The following is a 13,172-nucleotide window of genomic DNA, read 5'->3' on the forward strand; positions in this document are numbered from 1 at the left end:
AAGCAAACTTTAAACTCATGTATCTCTTTGTTCAAATCCGCATCTTCCAAGTAAGGCTTCAACCGATGACCATTCACCACTTACCTCAGATGATCATCAAAATCTTCGATCTCAACTTCACCAAATTTTCCAACTCTCTTAACTTGATACCGTCCCGCCCACTTGCTCTTCAACTTGCCTGGGAAAAGCTTCAATCTTAAGTTATACAACCACACTCATTGCCCCTCCTCGAACGTCCTTCTTCTTAGCTTAGCATCGTGAACTCTCTTCATCTTGTCTTTATATGTGGATGCACACTCATAAGCTTCATCTCTCAGCTCTTCCAACTCACATATGTTCAACTTCCTTTGTTTACCTGCACTCTCATAGTCTAGATTAATATTCTTAACCGCCCATATCACATGATGGGCTAGCTCGACAGGTACATGACAACCTTTTTCCGTAAACCAACCGATAAGGGGTGGTTCCAATAGGCGTTTTATAAGCGGCCCGGTAAGCCCATAAAGCATCGTTTAGTTTATTTGACCAATCCTTCAGATCGGGCCTTACCGTCTTTTGTAAAATCTCTTTGATTTGCCTATTAGAAACCTCCACTTGCCTACTCGTTTGAGGGTGATATGGAGTGGCAATGCAGTGGTTTACGCCATACCATTTAAGTAGTTTGCCAAAATTAAAGTTTTTGAATTGTGAACCCGCATCACTAATGATAACGTGGGGAACACCAAAATGGGAAAAAATATTAGACTGGACAAACTTATAAACAACGGTATGGTCACTCATCTTGGTGGCGATTGCTTCTACCCATTTAGACAAATAATCGACCGCCACCAAGATATAAAGATTACCATAAGAATTAGGAAACAGGCCCATGAAATCAATCCCCCAAACATCAAAGATGTCGACAACGAGTATTGATTGCATGGGCATCTCATCCCTCTTTGAAATACCCCCCATCGGTTGACATCTAACACAATTTTTGACAAATGCACGCAAGCACTCGATGTCCTGTCTTCTGGCCGCTGAAATGACCTCCACAAGGTGATGAGTGGGCATGATACAAAACACTCCGCATCTCTTCCTCCGTTATGCACCGCCTCATTACTTGATCTGCTCCAACTCTAAACAAATCCGGATCTTCCCATGCATAGTGCTTCACCTGCGAGAGGAAGTGTTGCTTCTTCTTCTTTGGCCAAAACTCCGGAATTGTATCTACAACAAGAAAGTTAATAATGTCAGCATACCATGGCAAAGTTGAAATAGAAAACAATTGCTTATCCGTGAAACACTTATTAATGGCTCTCTCATCTTTCTCTTCCTCTTCTTGTCCCACAAATCTCGACAAATGATCCGCTACCACATTCTCGCTTCCTTTCTTGTCGTGGATCTCCACATCAAACTTTTGGAGCAATAACATCCACCTGATCAAGCGTGGCTTTGCGTCCTTCTTCTTCATCAAATACTTGACTGCGCTGTGATCTGAAAAAACAATAACCTTGCTCCCCCAAATGTATGATCGAAACTTATCAAGTGCATATACTACCGCGAGCAACTCCTTTTCCGTAGTGGTGTAATTAATTTGAGCGTCGGAAAGGGTTTTGCTTGCGTATTATGTGGCAACGGGCTTCTTATCCACCCGTTGACCAACACGGCCCCGACCGCGTAGTCACTTGCGTCACACATAATTTCAAATGGAAGTGACCAATCAGGTGACTACAAGACTGGGGCTTCAACCAATTTGTTTTTAGGGCATTAAATGCATTAAGACACTTTTCGTTAAAAACAAATGGTACATCTTTTAATAACAAATTACACAACGATTTAGATATGATACTAAAATTCTTAATGAACCGTCGGTAAAAACCAGCATGACCCAAAAATGCCCTTATCCCTATTATATTAGTAGGCGGTGGTAAATTAGATATGACTTGGATTTTCGCTCCGGTCAACCTCAATCCCCCTACTTGAGATGACATGTCACAAAACCGTCCCTCTTGAACCATAAAGTGGCCTTTTTTCCCAACTTAAGACCAAATTCGTTTCCACACATCTTTTTTAAACTTTAGTTAATTCATTTAAGCATTTTTCAAAAGATGAACCAAAAATCGAGAAATCGTCCATAAAAATTTCAAGTGAATCCCCGACCATATATGAAAAATACTCATCATACACCTTTGAAAGGTGGCCCGGGAATTACACAAACGAAAAGGCATTCGACTAAATGCGAAAGTACCGTATGGACACGTGAAAGTGGTCTTATGTTGGTCTTCGGGATGAATAGCAATCTGATTGTACCCCGAATAGCCATCTAGAAAACAATAAAATTTCTGACCTGCAAGTTTCTCGATGATTTGGTTAATGAACGGCAAGGGAAGATGGTCCTTAGATGTTGCCGCATTCAATTTACTATAATCAACACAAATCTGCCACTCGGTTACCGGTCGGGTGGCGATCTCCTCACATTTCTTATTACGGGTTATCTGAATTCCCGCCTTTTTTGGAACTGTTTGTGTCGGACTTACCCGCGTGCTATTTGAGATCAGAAAAATGATACCCGCGTCCAACCACTTCAAGACCTCCTTCTTCACTACCTCCCGCATGTTTGGATTCAACCTTCTTTGTGCATCATGAGCGGGTTTTGCCTCGGGATCGGTGATGAATTTATGCATGACAATGAATGGGCTGATCCCTCTCAAAACTGCTATCGTCCAACCAATAGCGCTTTATGCTCTCTCAAGATTCCACCAACACCTTCTCTTGCTCATCTTCCAAATTTGCAGCGATGATGGCCGGTAATGTCTCTCCCTCACCTAAAAACATGTATTTCAGGTGTTTCAGGAGCTCATTCAATTCAACAGTCGGCGGACTCTCCAATGACGGTTTCAACTTTGAATCGATCGTATCGGGCAACCGGTCCACCTGCTGAAACCATGGCGGTTTCCCAATACTTGCCGCATACAGCTTCACTTCTCTTTCTTCTTCTTGTAACTGTAGAACATGCTCAACTGCTTTCCTGCAACAAATAGCACAGTCATTTGTGGCATCATCCCCACTCCCATAAGGGTTCAACCCGTCAATGACTTCAGCCGCGAAGCATTCGTCACTCACCAAAGGGTTATACACGTTTGAAAACACATTAAGCCTAAGATTCTTATTACCAAAAGCCATGTCCACTACCCCGGTTCTACAATTAATCAAAGCATTCGAGGTGGCCAAAAAGGGGGCGACCGAGAATTACGTTCGGTTGCCGTTTCGGGTCGACTGTCACGTAGTTAGAACCAGGAAGTCGACCGGGTTATAAAAATCTTCTATTATCACAATCACATCGGTAACGATTCCCCTCGGAAGCATGAGTGTCAAATCGGCCAACACCACGGTGGTGTTTGCTTTTCTAAGTGGACCAAAGTCGTACTGGTCATACAAGCTTCCCGGGAGAATTCTCACCCCAGCTCCAAGATCTAACAACGCCCTAGTCATTTCAAGATCGCCCACTTGGATACGTATAATTGGCGTTGCCAGATCTTGTAGCTTGGGTGGGAGGATACCCGTCAAAACCGATCTCACATTTGCAGCTAAGTCAACTTGTTTAGGCAAATTGTGAGTTCGTTTTTCGGTAAACAAGTCTTTAAAATATTTAGCATATGCAGGGACTTGTTTAATTGCATCTATGAGGGGTAAATTAATATTTACTTGTTTAAAGATTTCCCACATTTCCTCCTACTATGGACCCCTCTTTCTAATTGCCGATAAGGTCTCGGGTTTCACCAATGCCCGAGGAAACGGAACGGTTTTACTCGTTGAACCCGTCTCCGTGGCGGTTGGTGTTCCTGTTTTAGCTATTGGTTCAATTTTATTTTTCTTTATTTGTTTCGGGTTACATTTCAGTTCAATTTCAACCTCATCGTCACTCTTCCCATCTTCCCCCAAGTCCTCCACCACACCTTTAACGAAAGGTGGTGAGGCTACCCCGTTATTGTATACCTTTCCGCTACTGAGGGTACTTACCTGGTTGACTTGGGTACTCTTACCATTTGAAGAACTGCTACTCTAATGGTTTGGATTTTTCAATGTGTCACTCGGTAGCTTTTTTGGGTCTTTCTTCAAGGTGGCCATTTCTTCCGCCAATTGACTCATTTGCTTATCTCTTACGACATTCGCTTCTTCTTGAATCTCCATTCTTTGGCTCAAATCTTTCAAACGTGTGAGAATTTCCGAATATTGCGAAGAACTTTGGCCTTGAGTCGCCCCTTGACTTTGCTGACCCTGCTGATAACTTTTCTGATAACTCTTGTTATACCCCCCCCCCCCCGACTCCTTTTGATTATACCCGCCTTGACCACTACCCCTCTCGTTCCCATAATTCCACTGATTTGACTGATAATTTGCTTTCTAGGAACTACCTTGAAAGTTCGGCCTTTGTTGCGTGTTCGGGTTTCCATAACTGAAGTTAGGATGGTTTTGGAGGCCCGGGTATTAGGTGTTTGAATTCATATTATTATTGTACCTCTTCTCACCCTGAACAAAATTCATCTCCTCTTCTTCCTCTTCTTCTTTGTCTTCCAACATAACCCCACAAGTAGCTATTACATTGCCTATTCCACCACAACCTTCACAAACTGGATACGTCTTTCCTGACTTGCCTTTCTCTTTCACTCCCACACCCAACAATTGATCCAACTTTCTCTCCAACCTAGCCATACGATCATTCGAATCACCATTATCCGCGGCTTTCACAAACGCCCTTTTTACCATGCGATTAGATTGAGCTTGCCTCTTCGAGTTCATTGCATGTCTTTCCAAATGTTGCCAATCTTCATTCTCGTCATTTGTCAAAAATGACCCATTTGTGGTCGACCAAAGATCACGCACATCATCACTCGATAACCTGTCATGAAATGCTTTTATCAACTCCCACAACGCAATCCCGTGATGTGGACAAGTTCTCAACAACCTCTTGAATCTAGTAAATTCCTCATGAAAAGTCTCACCCGAACTTTGCTGAAAATTTCTGATGGAGGTTTGGACCTCGGACGTTCTTTGTGGTGTGTAATACTCGTCTAAGAATTGCTGAGCCAGGTCTTGCCACATGTAGATACTCGCTGACGGTAAAGATAAGAACCACTTCTTTGCTAGATCTTTAAGGCTGAACTGAAACACAACTAGCTTGACTTCAATAGTAGTAAACCCTTTACTCAAGATGGTGGCACAAATCGCATTAAACTTGCTTAAGTGTAGGTATGGCTCTTCAGATGCTTTCCCATGAAAAGTTGGCATCCCGGTCAAATTACTTTGCCTTACTGAAAACGTTCTTCCTTCTCTAACCAAAATCACAATGGGAAGCGGGTTCGTGGCCACTTGTGGAATGAAGTGGCTTTGAACCCTCCTTGAACCCCCCGAATGGGCGGTGGAATGAATGCCCTCGGTACTCCATCGTCAAATTCGTACTCGGGAAACTGTGGCTCGGGGGGATCTTGTATTCTTCTTTCTTAACGGTTTCTTGGTGGTTGAGCGGGCTTGGGTGTTCGGTTTCTGGGAGGTTGTTGTTGTTGTCTTCTATAATACCGAACCCCTTGCACGTCTTCCATCTCCTCTTTATCCTCGAACTCATCAAAATCGTCAAATCCCTCATACTCGAACTTGACTCTGCTGTGCGATGGTTCAGACCTGATTGAACGATCATCTCTCATTTGATATCTTCTTTGAGCTCTCGGGTTTCGGTTTTGGTGAATGGGTGGGTTGAATGGTGGTATGTCATGGATTGGTGGGTTTTGTGGAATGTTTTTTGGGATATTTTGTGGAATGGGTTGTTCTCAATTGTGCGGCAGGTTAAGGTCATCGGGTTGAAACACAGGTGGAACTGTGTAGGGGTTATGTTCTTGATGATTCATGTCTTCTTCTTTCGGTCTTGAAGTTTCACCCTATCTTTGTTTTGCTCGGTTTCTTCTCGCGGCTTTCTCAGTCTCGGGATCAAACTGCAACTCCTCCTTTTCTCAAGCAAATCTCGTATGCATCAACATAAAAGATTAACTACACACACCAAACAAGCACACCCCGCATAAAATCAACAAAGAAAAGAAATTAAACTAAATTAAACCAAATTATACTAAATTATGCTAATTTAAACTAAACTAAAATAGAACTAAGCGCGTTGAGTCCCCGGCAACGGCGCTATTTTAACGTAGGTTGTCGCGGTGTACTCAAAAACAATTAATTAAAGACTTAAATACCTATAATTAGTACGGGTAAGTAAGGTCGTCTCCACAGGAAAGTGCTAATTTAATATGACTAGATTAATTAATTAACTAAGGCGAACAGACGATGTCAAGCAGTTTGTAGAAAAGGATAAATTAAAATTATTTATTACTTGAAAAGAGTTGTAAACAATATTAATTAAAAAGTATTCATTCTAGGTTCGGGTTATGTGTTCCATATGTTAATCACATATTCTTTAGTCTTTGGTATTATAATAATTGCTAGTCCTATGGTTTGATTTATGATGACAAACGATATCCTAACCGAATTGTTGACACAAATGCACCCGGACACCACAATTACCAATTCTAAGTCTAAGATGATTAACTCAATGATAAGGTTTGATGATTTTAGTTCAATGACACAAGAGCTTAAACCCTAAATGTTGATGAACAACCAAACAAACGTTACACAAATTAATAATCGCGAACACAAACTTTAATCAACCAAATAACTAATTAAGGAAGACAAATTCATATAAAATCAATCAAGCTATAATCATTAGGCATAAGAATATGATCATAACAGTATTTCACACAAAACCTTAGCCTAGAACGAACACACACGACTAGCCGGACAACGACATAATCGTTAAAGCACTTATCTTGATGAACATACGATCGTAGGACAAACTGGAAGCCTCGGGATGTATGAAAGTCACCTTAGGACACCTCTTCTGCCTCTGGAAGTCGTAATAATCCGAATTGGGAGGTTAAGAGGTTTATATAGGGAAAACCTAAGTTTTTGGCTGACTTAAGCATCTTCACGTATCGCGAAGATGATAGGGATGCTTCTTCGCGTATCGCGAAGGACAAAATAGTCGCGGCCAGATTTTTGCAACTTCGCGTATCGCGAAGATGTAAAACTTCAGATTTTCTATTTTCTTTTCTTGACTGCCTCGTGATGCATGCACGTCCAATATCTCACTTCTCGATCTTCGTTCCAAGCCCGCAAATATCCTCATTATGCTCCATAGCTTCCAATATCCTGAAAACACATAAACAATGCTTGAAGTACCAATGTTCATTCATTTATTTAACTAAAATTAACTAATTAATATATAATAATAACTAACTTTTACCCAACCATCAGCTAGTCCATTCAGACGTGTTTACATTCCTAGCTTCCACAAGATCGTACACGTTCAACACATTGACTATCAACGATACACTCCTACCATACAGAGACCAGGAGATTCAAGGCTGTTCGATTATGAGAGTCTTTGGGAGAGTTTTCAACCCCCAGAGGAAGATCTATCTGAAGAAACTTTGATGATGATTTACAATCAACACTTGTCGGAAAATCAAGTGCCTATGCCTGAAGATCCTGTATATGTTTCTCAAGAAGTTCCTGACCATGTTCAATCCGATGATGTACTAGAAAGTGTTCTAGTTTTTGATGATGATGGAGATACAGATGAGGAGATAATTGAAGCTATTTCTCCATCTAATGTTGTTCCTGAAATGTGTGAGAGCAATCTTCAAACTGAAGTGTTAGTGGTATGGATCTAGATCTTATGATGACATCGATTCATTCGTTATTTGTGTATACGATTAAAGAGATTACGTTAACTATGTGTAGTGTGTGTGTTGAGAGAATATTTGGACAGAGTAACGAGTTGGAAGAAGGAATAATCAGAACTGTTACATTAGTATTAGTTACAAGGGTATATATAGGAGATGAACTCATTCGTTAAGATAAACTTAATGAATGAGTCATTCGTTACATTAAATGACTAACAATGAGACAAGTCATTCGTCATACATTACATACCGAATTGCCTTCATTCGTTATGTTCCATTCGTTAATCTTGGTTAACGAATGGAGCTTACATTAGAATGAATGTGACACATTCGTTACTCCGTAACGAATGTGCCTTACACATTAGGCGAATGCGCAGAATAACTAAATTACCAAGATGCCCTTTTACATTAAACCTCGTTTAAACTAAGACAATTACATTATCAGACAATAAAGACCCGAGACGTACACAACATGTATCAACAAACTCCCCCTCATCTCGAGCTCTTTATCTTCTTCAATGCTGGAACATCTTTGTCTTCCAGTCCACACAACTATGAATCTTGTATGGATAGCACACACAAACCACTTTCTGAAATTGCATAGCAAGTTTGTAGTCGCTTACATTAGCGAATCTGATCTGACTAGTAAATAAAGCATCGTTTTTAGACTCAGATAAGTTAACCAGCCACATCGGATCAATCACACGAATAGTATTCGTGTTTGACCCAGAACCAAATACAATAACCGCTTCACTCGTTTTATTATCATAATAACAGTAGTTGAACAACGTGAACAGACTCTGAGGAAAAGTCTTCATCGGAGCCCTCTTCATTGTCTTTGGCGGCTTCACCTGTAGAATCATCTTCCTCCAGCTAGTGTGCAGATAAATCTCATCAATATACTTATGAGTCGGCACCTGTGGCTTGAAGAATTTGAAACCATAATGGGTTTCATACAATAAATGAGAGTAGAACCACTCAGCCCACTGATCTTTCCCACGATTCACAAAAGGTCTATTGGCTAGTGTTCTAACATCCCACCTTAGCATAGATAATATATCGTGTGGGCACTTGAAATAATAGATACCGTGTTTCCACTATACAATATATACCTTAAGCTCAGAATCAAACTACCATGATACCAAATTACCTTTAACATCTTTGACAGACTTGTATTTCTTCATTTGGTATGCCGATGCTCGAGCCTTGGCCAATTTTACTTCCTTCTTTTCATGATATCGAAAGGCCTCGATCATCTTGTTCATTTTCTTCATGTCATGCTTAAACATACTCTCCAAAGCACGCTTCTGTTTTCTTTCTTTATCAGACAGGTGACTTGTCTCTGCAGCTTTGTTCCATTTCTCAATCTCTTCTCGTAGATGACGTTTTGCTGCATCAAAATGTTCTGTAGTGAAAAACGGAATACCTGAGTGGTTGTTGTTATCAGTGTAAAACTTAGGATACTCCTCAGCAGTAACATCCTCATCTTCTACTTCATCAAATTCAGGCACATTCCCACGTGGAATGCCTGTATTAGTACTTTCCTCAATCTCCACATCCACATCCACACTTTTACCCAATTCTTCAACCTCCTCTTCGTTTAGATCCAGAAGTAAGGCTATTTGTTCTTTGGTCAGTGAATGATCTACAAACTCACCTTCTTCGATCTCATCTGCGTTCACCATACTATAAATAATACTGTCCATACCCACAAATAAAATCATATTTGCTTGTACAACATCAATCGGTTTCGCACTCGTGTAATCCTTGTACAACACAATCAGTAACTGATTACCTTCTCCTTCACTACCACCACCTATACTTGTATCACCAGCTTCATTACCTGCTACTGGTGTACTCTCAGCATTACCCGCTGACGATGTACCACCGCCCGGTTGCTAATCACCCACACCTCTTGCATCCAGATCCTCTTCATCATTCTTCAATCTCTTCAACTCGTCATCTTTGCACGTAAGTTGAAGAATGATCTCACTAGCTCTATCAATCCTCTCCCCCTGAGCAGCAACAAGGGCTTTCAGTTCCTTATTCTCTCGCTGAATATACTGAATATGTCGTAACAAATTCCGTTGTGTTAGCTCACGGGTAGCTGTGTCAGCCTGCATCTGTGTCTGTTGAAGATGCAACAAATTCATCATGTGGAACCATTGAGTTTGAGGAGTCATACTAAAGAAATTTGGATGAACCAGTTGCAAGGGACCCTGGGGACGATTAAATGTCATAAACGAGTGCTCAGGTCTTGGCATCGGTGTCGGAGTAGCTAGTGTAGATACAGTCTGTTGTGGAGAAGTCGACATATGAGCTAATACCGTCTGAATAACATCTCTAAAATACGGATCAGATCTAGCTGTAGTCGCCAAAGTTATAGTAGGAAGTACAGGAGAAATAGGCATCTGTACAGGAGTAGGAGATCGAGTAAAAGCTGGAACTGGAGATCTTGGAATGTTCTGAACTGTAGGAGAAGTAGGAACAACAACTGGAATAGATATCGAAGCAGATACAATAGGAGTAGACCTCTCAAATGGTTGACTATGTATCTCAATACCAGATCCTCTTCTAACCCTTTGCTTTATAGGCTTATCCCCTTTATCTTCCATAGGTTCCTTACCCTTACGCTTTCTCTTCTGTTCATAAGTTAACCCAGCCTGTGGTCCCGGACCATCATCACCACCATCATTTCCACCATCACCACCTTCATACTCAGAATCGGAATCATCATGAGCCTAACGATCATTAGGTGGTGCGACATAATCAATCTTCGCAAGACGACCGATCAATCGCTTAAACTTCGGTCTATCTTGAAGACTTTGACCACGGTAAGATCTTAACCGCCTCATAGTCTCTTCATCCATGTGTTCAAGCTTCATCACGTCATCTTGATTCTTCAATAAATCAGGTTGCAAGTCATTGATCATCATCCATAGAAATATGGGATACATGAGAAACTTATGACGGCTCATGATATTTTCCTTCAGATGATAATAAACCAATTCAGAGAAGTTGAATGGTTTATTCAACACTAGAGAAACAAAAGCTGACTGTAGCATCACTCGGCATTCATCGAATCCACCTTTTCGTCTACCGAGACAATGTATCAACACGTGAAACAGGTACTTGTATTGTTCACACAAGTTTGCTTTGTTGTACATCAATCTACCCAAATCTCCATTATACTTTACTCGTCCAAACAACCCTCTAATCAATCCTTTGTCAAACTCACACCTATCGTCAATCGAATTACGAAATCCCAACGAATCTCTAATCACACCAATATCAATCACAACTCGCTTATCTTAAATCATTGCCTCTATCTGATTTTCGGCCTCGTTGTATCTAGCAGTATTCCAGAATGCTCAAATAAGACTCTGATAGACAACAGTACGAGTAGAGATGGCCTGGTATATCCTGGAGCATCTCAAGAAACTGATCATGCCTCAAAAGATCTGTGTGTCTTCAAAATTCGGCTCTAAATACGCACAGATGTTGTGATTCTTGTTCCAAGATAACATCACTGGATCTTGTTCAGGTTCGGCTTGAGCTTAAGGCTGTTCTGGATTATCTGCTAGTTTTTGCTCGGGAACAGGGTTTTGAATGATCTCGTCAGCCATTTCTTTTTAAAAAAAAGCAGCAAATTGTTTAAATACATCATACTGATTTAACGAATAAGCATCTCATTTGTTACCTTATACGAATGAGACATTCGTTATACAATTAATGTTTTACATTCGTTACAAATAACGAATCATACTTATACGTGAAGTCATTCGTTATTATGACGAATCAATGTGTATTGCTTTAACGAATCAACTCTGATTCGTTACACTTATTCCTTATCAATTTCACTGTCCATTCGCTACCTTAGCGAAACAGATAGTCATTCGTTAACAATTTAACGAATATGACCTGATCATTCGTTACAAAGGTAACGAATCTCAATTAAATTTTCCATTTGACTATCAGGAGTCAAAAATCAAATTAATTTTGACTATTCAAAGTCAAAGACGATGAATATCAATAACGTATCAGTTAGTTTCCTAACAATTTTCACAATTAAATCCAATGACATTGGTCAGAAATCGATTTTATATCTTAATCAATGATCATCAGAACTAATTTTCATCAATATATAAGTTTTAACAGTGTTCAACTATTCGGTTCATGACCAGTTAGAACATCACTCAGTTAACACATAAAAACCAGATGAAACTCCATAAACTTTTATCATTGAGATCGCCAATACTGTATAACACGAATATGTTAATCAATTGTGATAATAAGTAGGTATGAGATCTTGGAAAAATTTTACAAGAGCTCGGTTAGGATAGCAATGAAATAGGAACAGGCGAATGAAGAGTCATTCGTCTGAGATTGGGATTATAAACCCCAATAATTTCACGTGTTCCAAGGTTATTTGTTCAAATTTTGAACTAACGAATGGCCTTATTTGTTAATTTACAATCTGATTCGTTCAAGATTTTTAAACGAATAAGATTCTCATTCGTTAACACTTTAATGAATAATAAATTAACTCTTTCATTCGTTAACATAATAACAAATATTATAGTCGTTCGTTAAAATCATAACGAATGATACATTAAAATCATTCCATTCGTTAATTGTTTAAGCAAATGTCTTCCAATCGTTATACACAACGGAAGCGAATGTCTTGATAACGAATGAGAAACTCATTCGTTATGTTTAAATAACGAAAGGCTTTGCATTCGTTAACCTAATTAACGAATCACCAAACTCCTTTAGCGAATGAGATACAATCTCATTTAAGGAATTAAATATTATTAATAACCAATTAGGGTTTTTAGAGAATTAAATAATCAATTAAGCCCATTAACAATCAATTAAGCCCATTAATGTTCTTATTGAAATACATTAAAATTACCCGATCATCCAAGAATCGGTAAGATTTAACTTAAACGGATTTTTACGTTAAAAACAATTGATACCAATTGTAAATTATGTTAAGCACGATTATGTTAAATATTTTTGGGTATTAAATTCTACGTATTGTTTTGGGATTATTTGCCAGCTTGGTAAATCGAAAATAACGCAGAAATAAAATCTTTTTGAGTTTTGAAATATCTTTCAAATTACAAACAAAAATACAGAAGTAATACAAACTAATAAAGCAGTACATATTTTTGTGAGTCGAGCAGGGAATCATATTGACCAAAATATCTGTTCATACCAATTTTATTTTCAGCATTTATTATGACACATGTTAAGTCGATTATTGGTATTGTTGTCCACTTTAATATTCTAACAAGTTTTTCAGAATTTTCGATGATATTTATTAATTTGTTCAATTAGGCAAAAATATCAGAAATAATTAGTTCAAATCTTGATTCAATCGTAGTTTGATTTTCT

At 39.3% G+C, this 13,172-nt stretch overlaps 1 protein-coding gene across 1 annotated transcript; it reads right to left on the reverse strand.

The window, feature by feature from the left end:
- Positions 1 to 964: 964 nt before the first annotated feature.
- LOC143628510 (uncharacterized) lies at positions 965 to 2,666 on the reverse strand. The gene is made up of 2 exons (XM_077098085.1): positions 2,330 to 2,666; positions 965 to 1,476 (listed from the first exon to the last, which is right to left on the reverse strand). Exons 1-2 carry the CDS (start codon positions 2,664 to 2,666, stop codon positions 965 to 967), a joined length of 849 nt encoding a protein of 282 aa, XP_076954200.1.
- Positions 2,667 to 13,172: the final 10,506 nt, after the last annotated feature.

Source organism: Bidens hawaiensis, unplaced genomic scaffold (genome assembly GCF_021521415.1).
Source record: "Bidens hawaiensis isolate Kalapana, Puna unplaced genomic scaffold, B.hawaiensis_p1.1 tig00005013_1, whole genome shotgun sequence".
In the NCBI taxonomy this organism is placed as follows: Eukaryota; Viridiplantae; Streptophyta; class Magnoliopsida; order Asterales; family Asteraceae; genus Bidens; species Bidens hawaiensis.

What these genes read in the sequence shown, in the direction of transcription:
- LOC143628510 (XM_077098085.1), bottom strand. Translation starts at nt 2,666, where the DNA reads ATGCATAAATTCATCACCGATCCCGAGGCAAAACCCGCTCATGATGCA. An exon ending in AATCATCGAGAAACTTGCAG is followed by an intron (nt 1,477 to 2,329) that starts GTCAGAAATTTT and finishes TTGTTTTTTCAG; the next exon opens with ATCACAGCGCAGTCAAGTAT.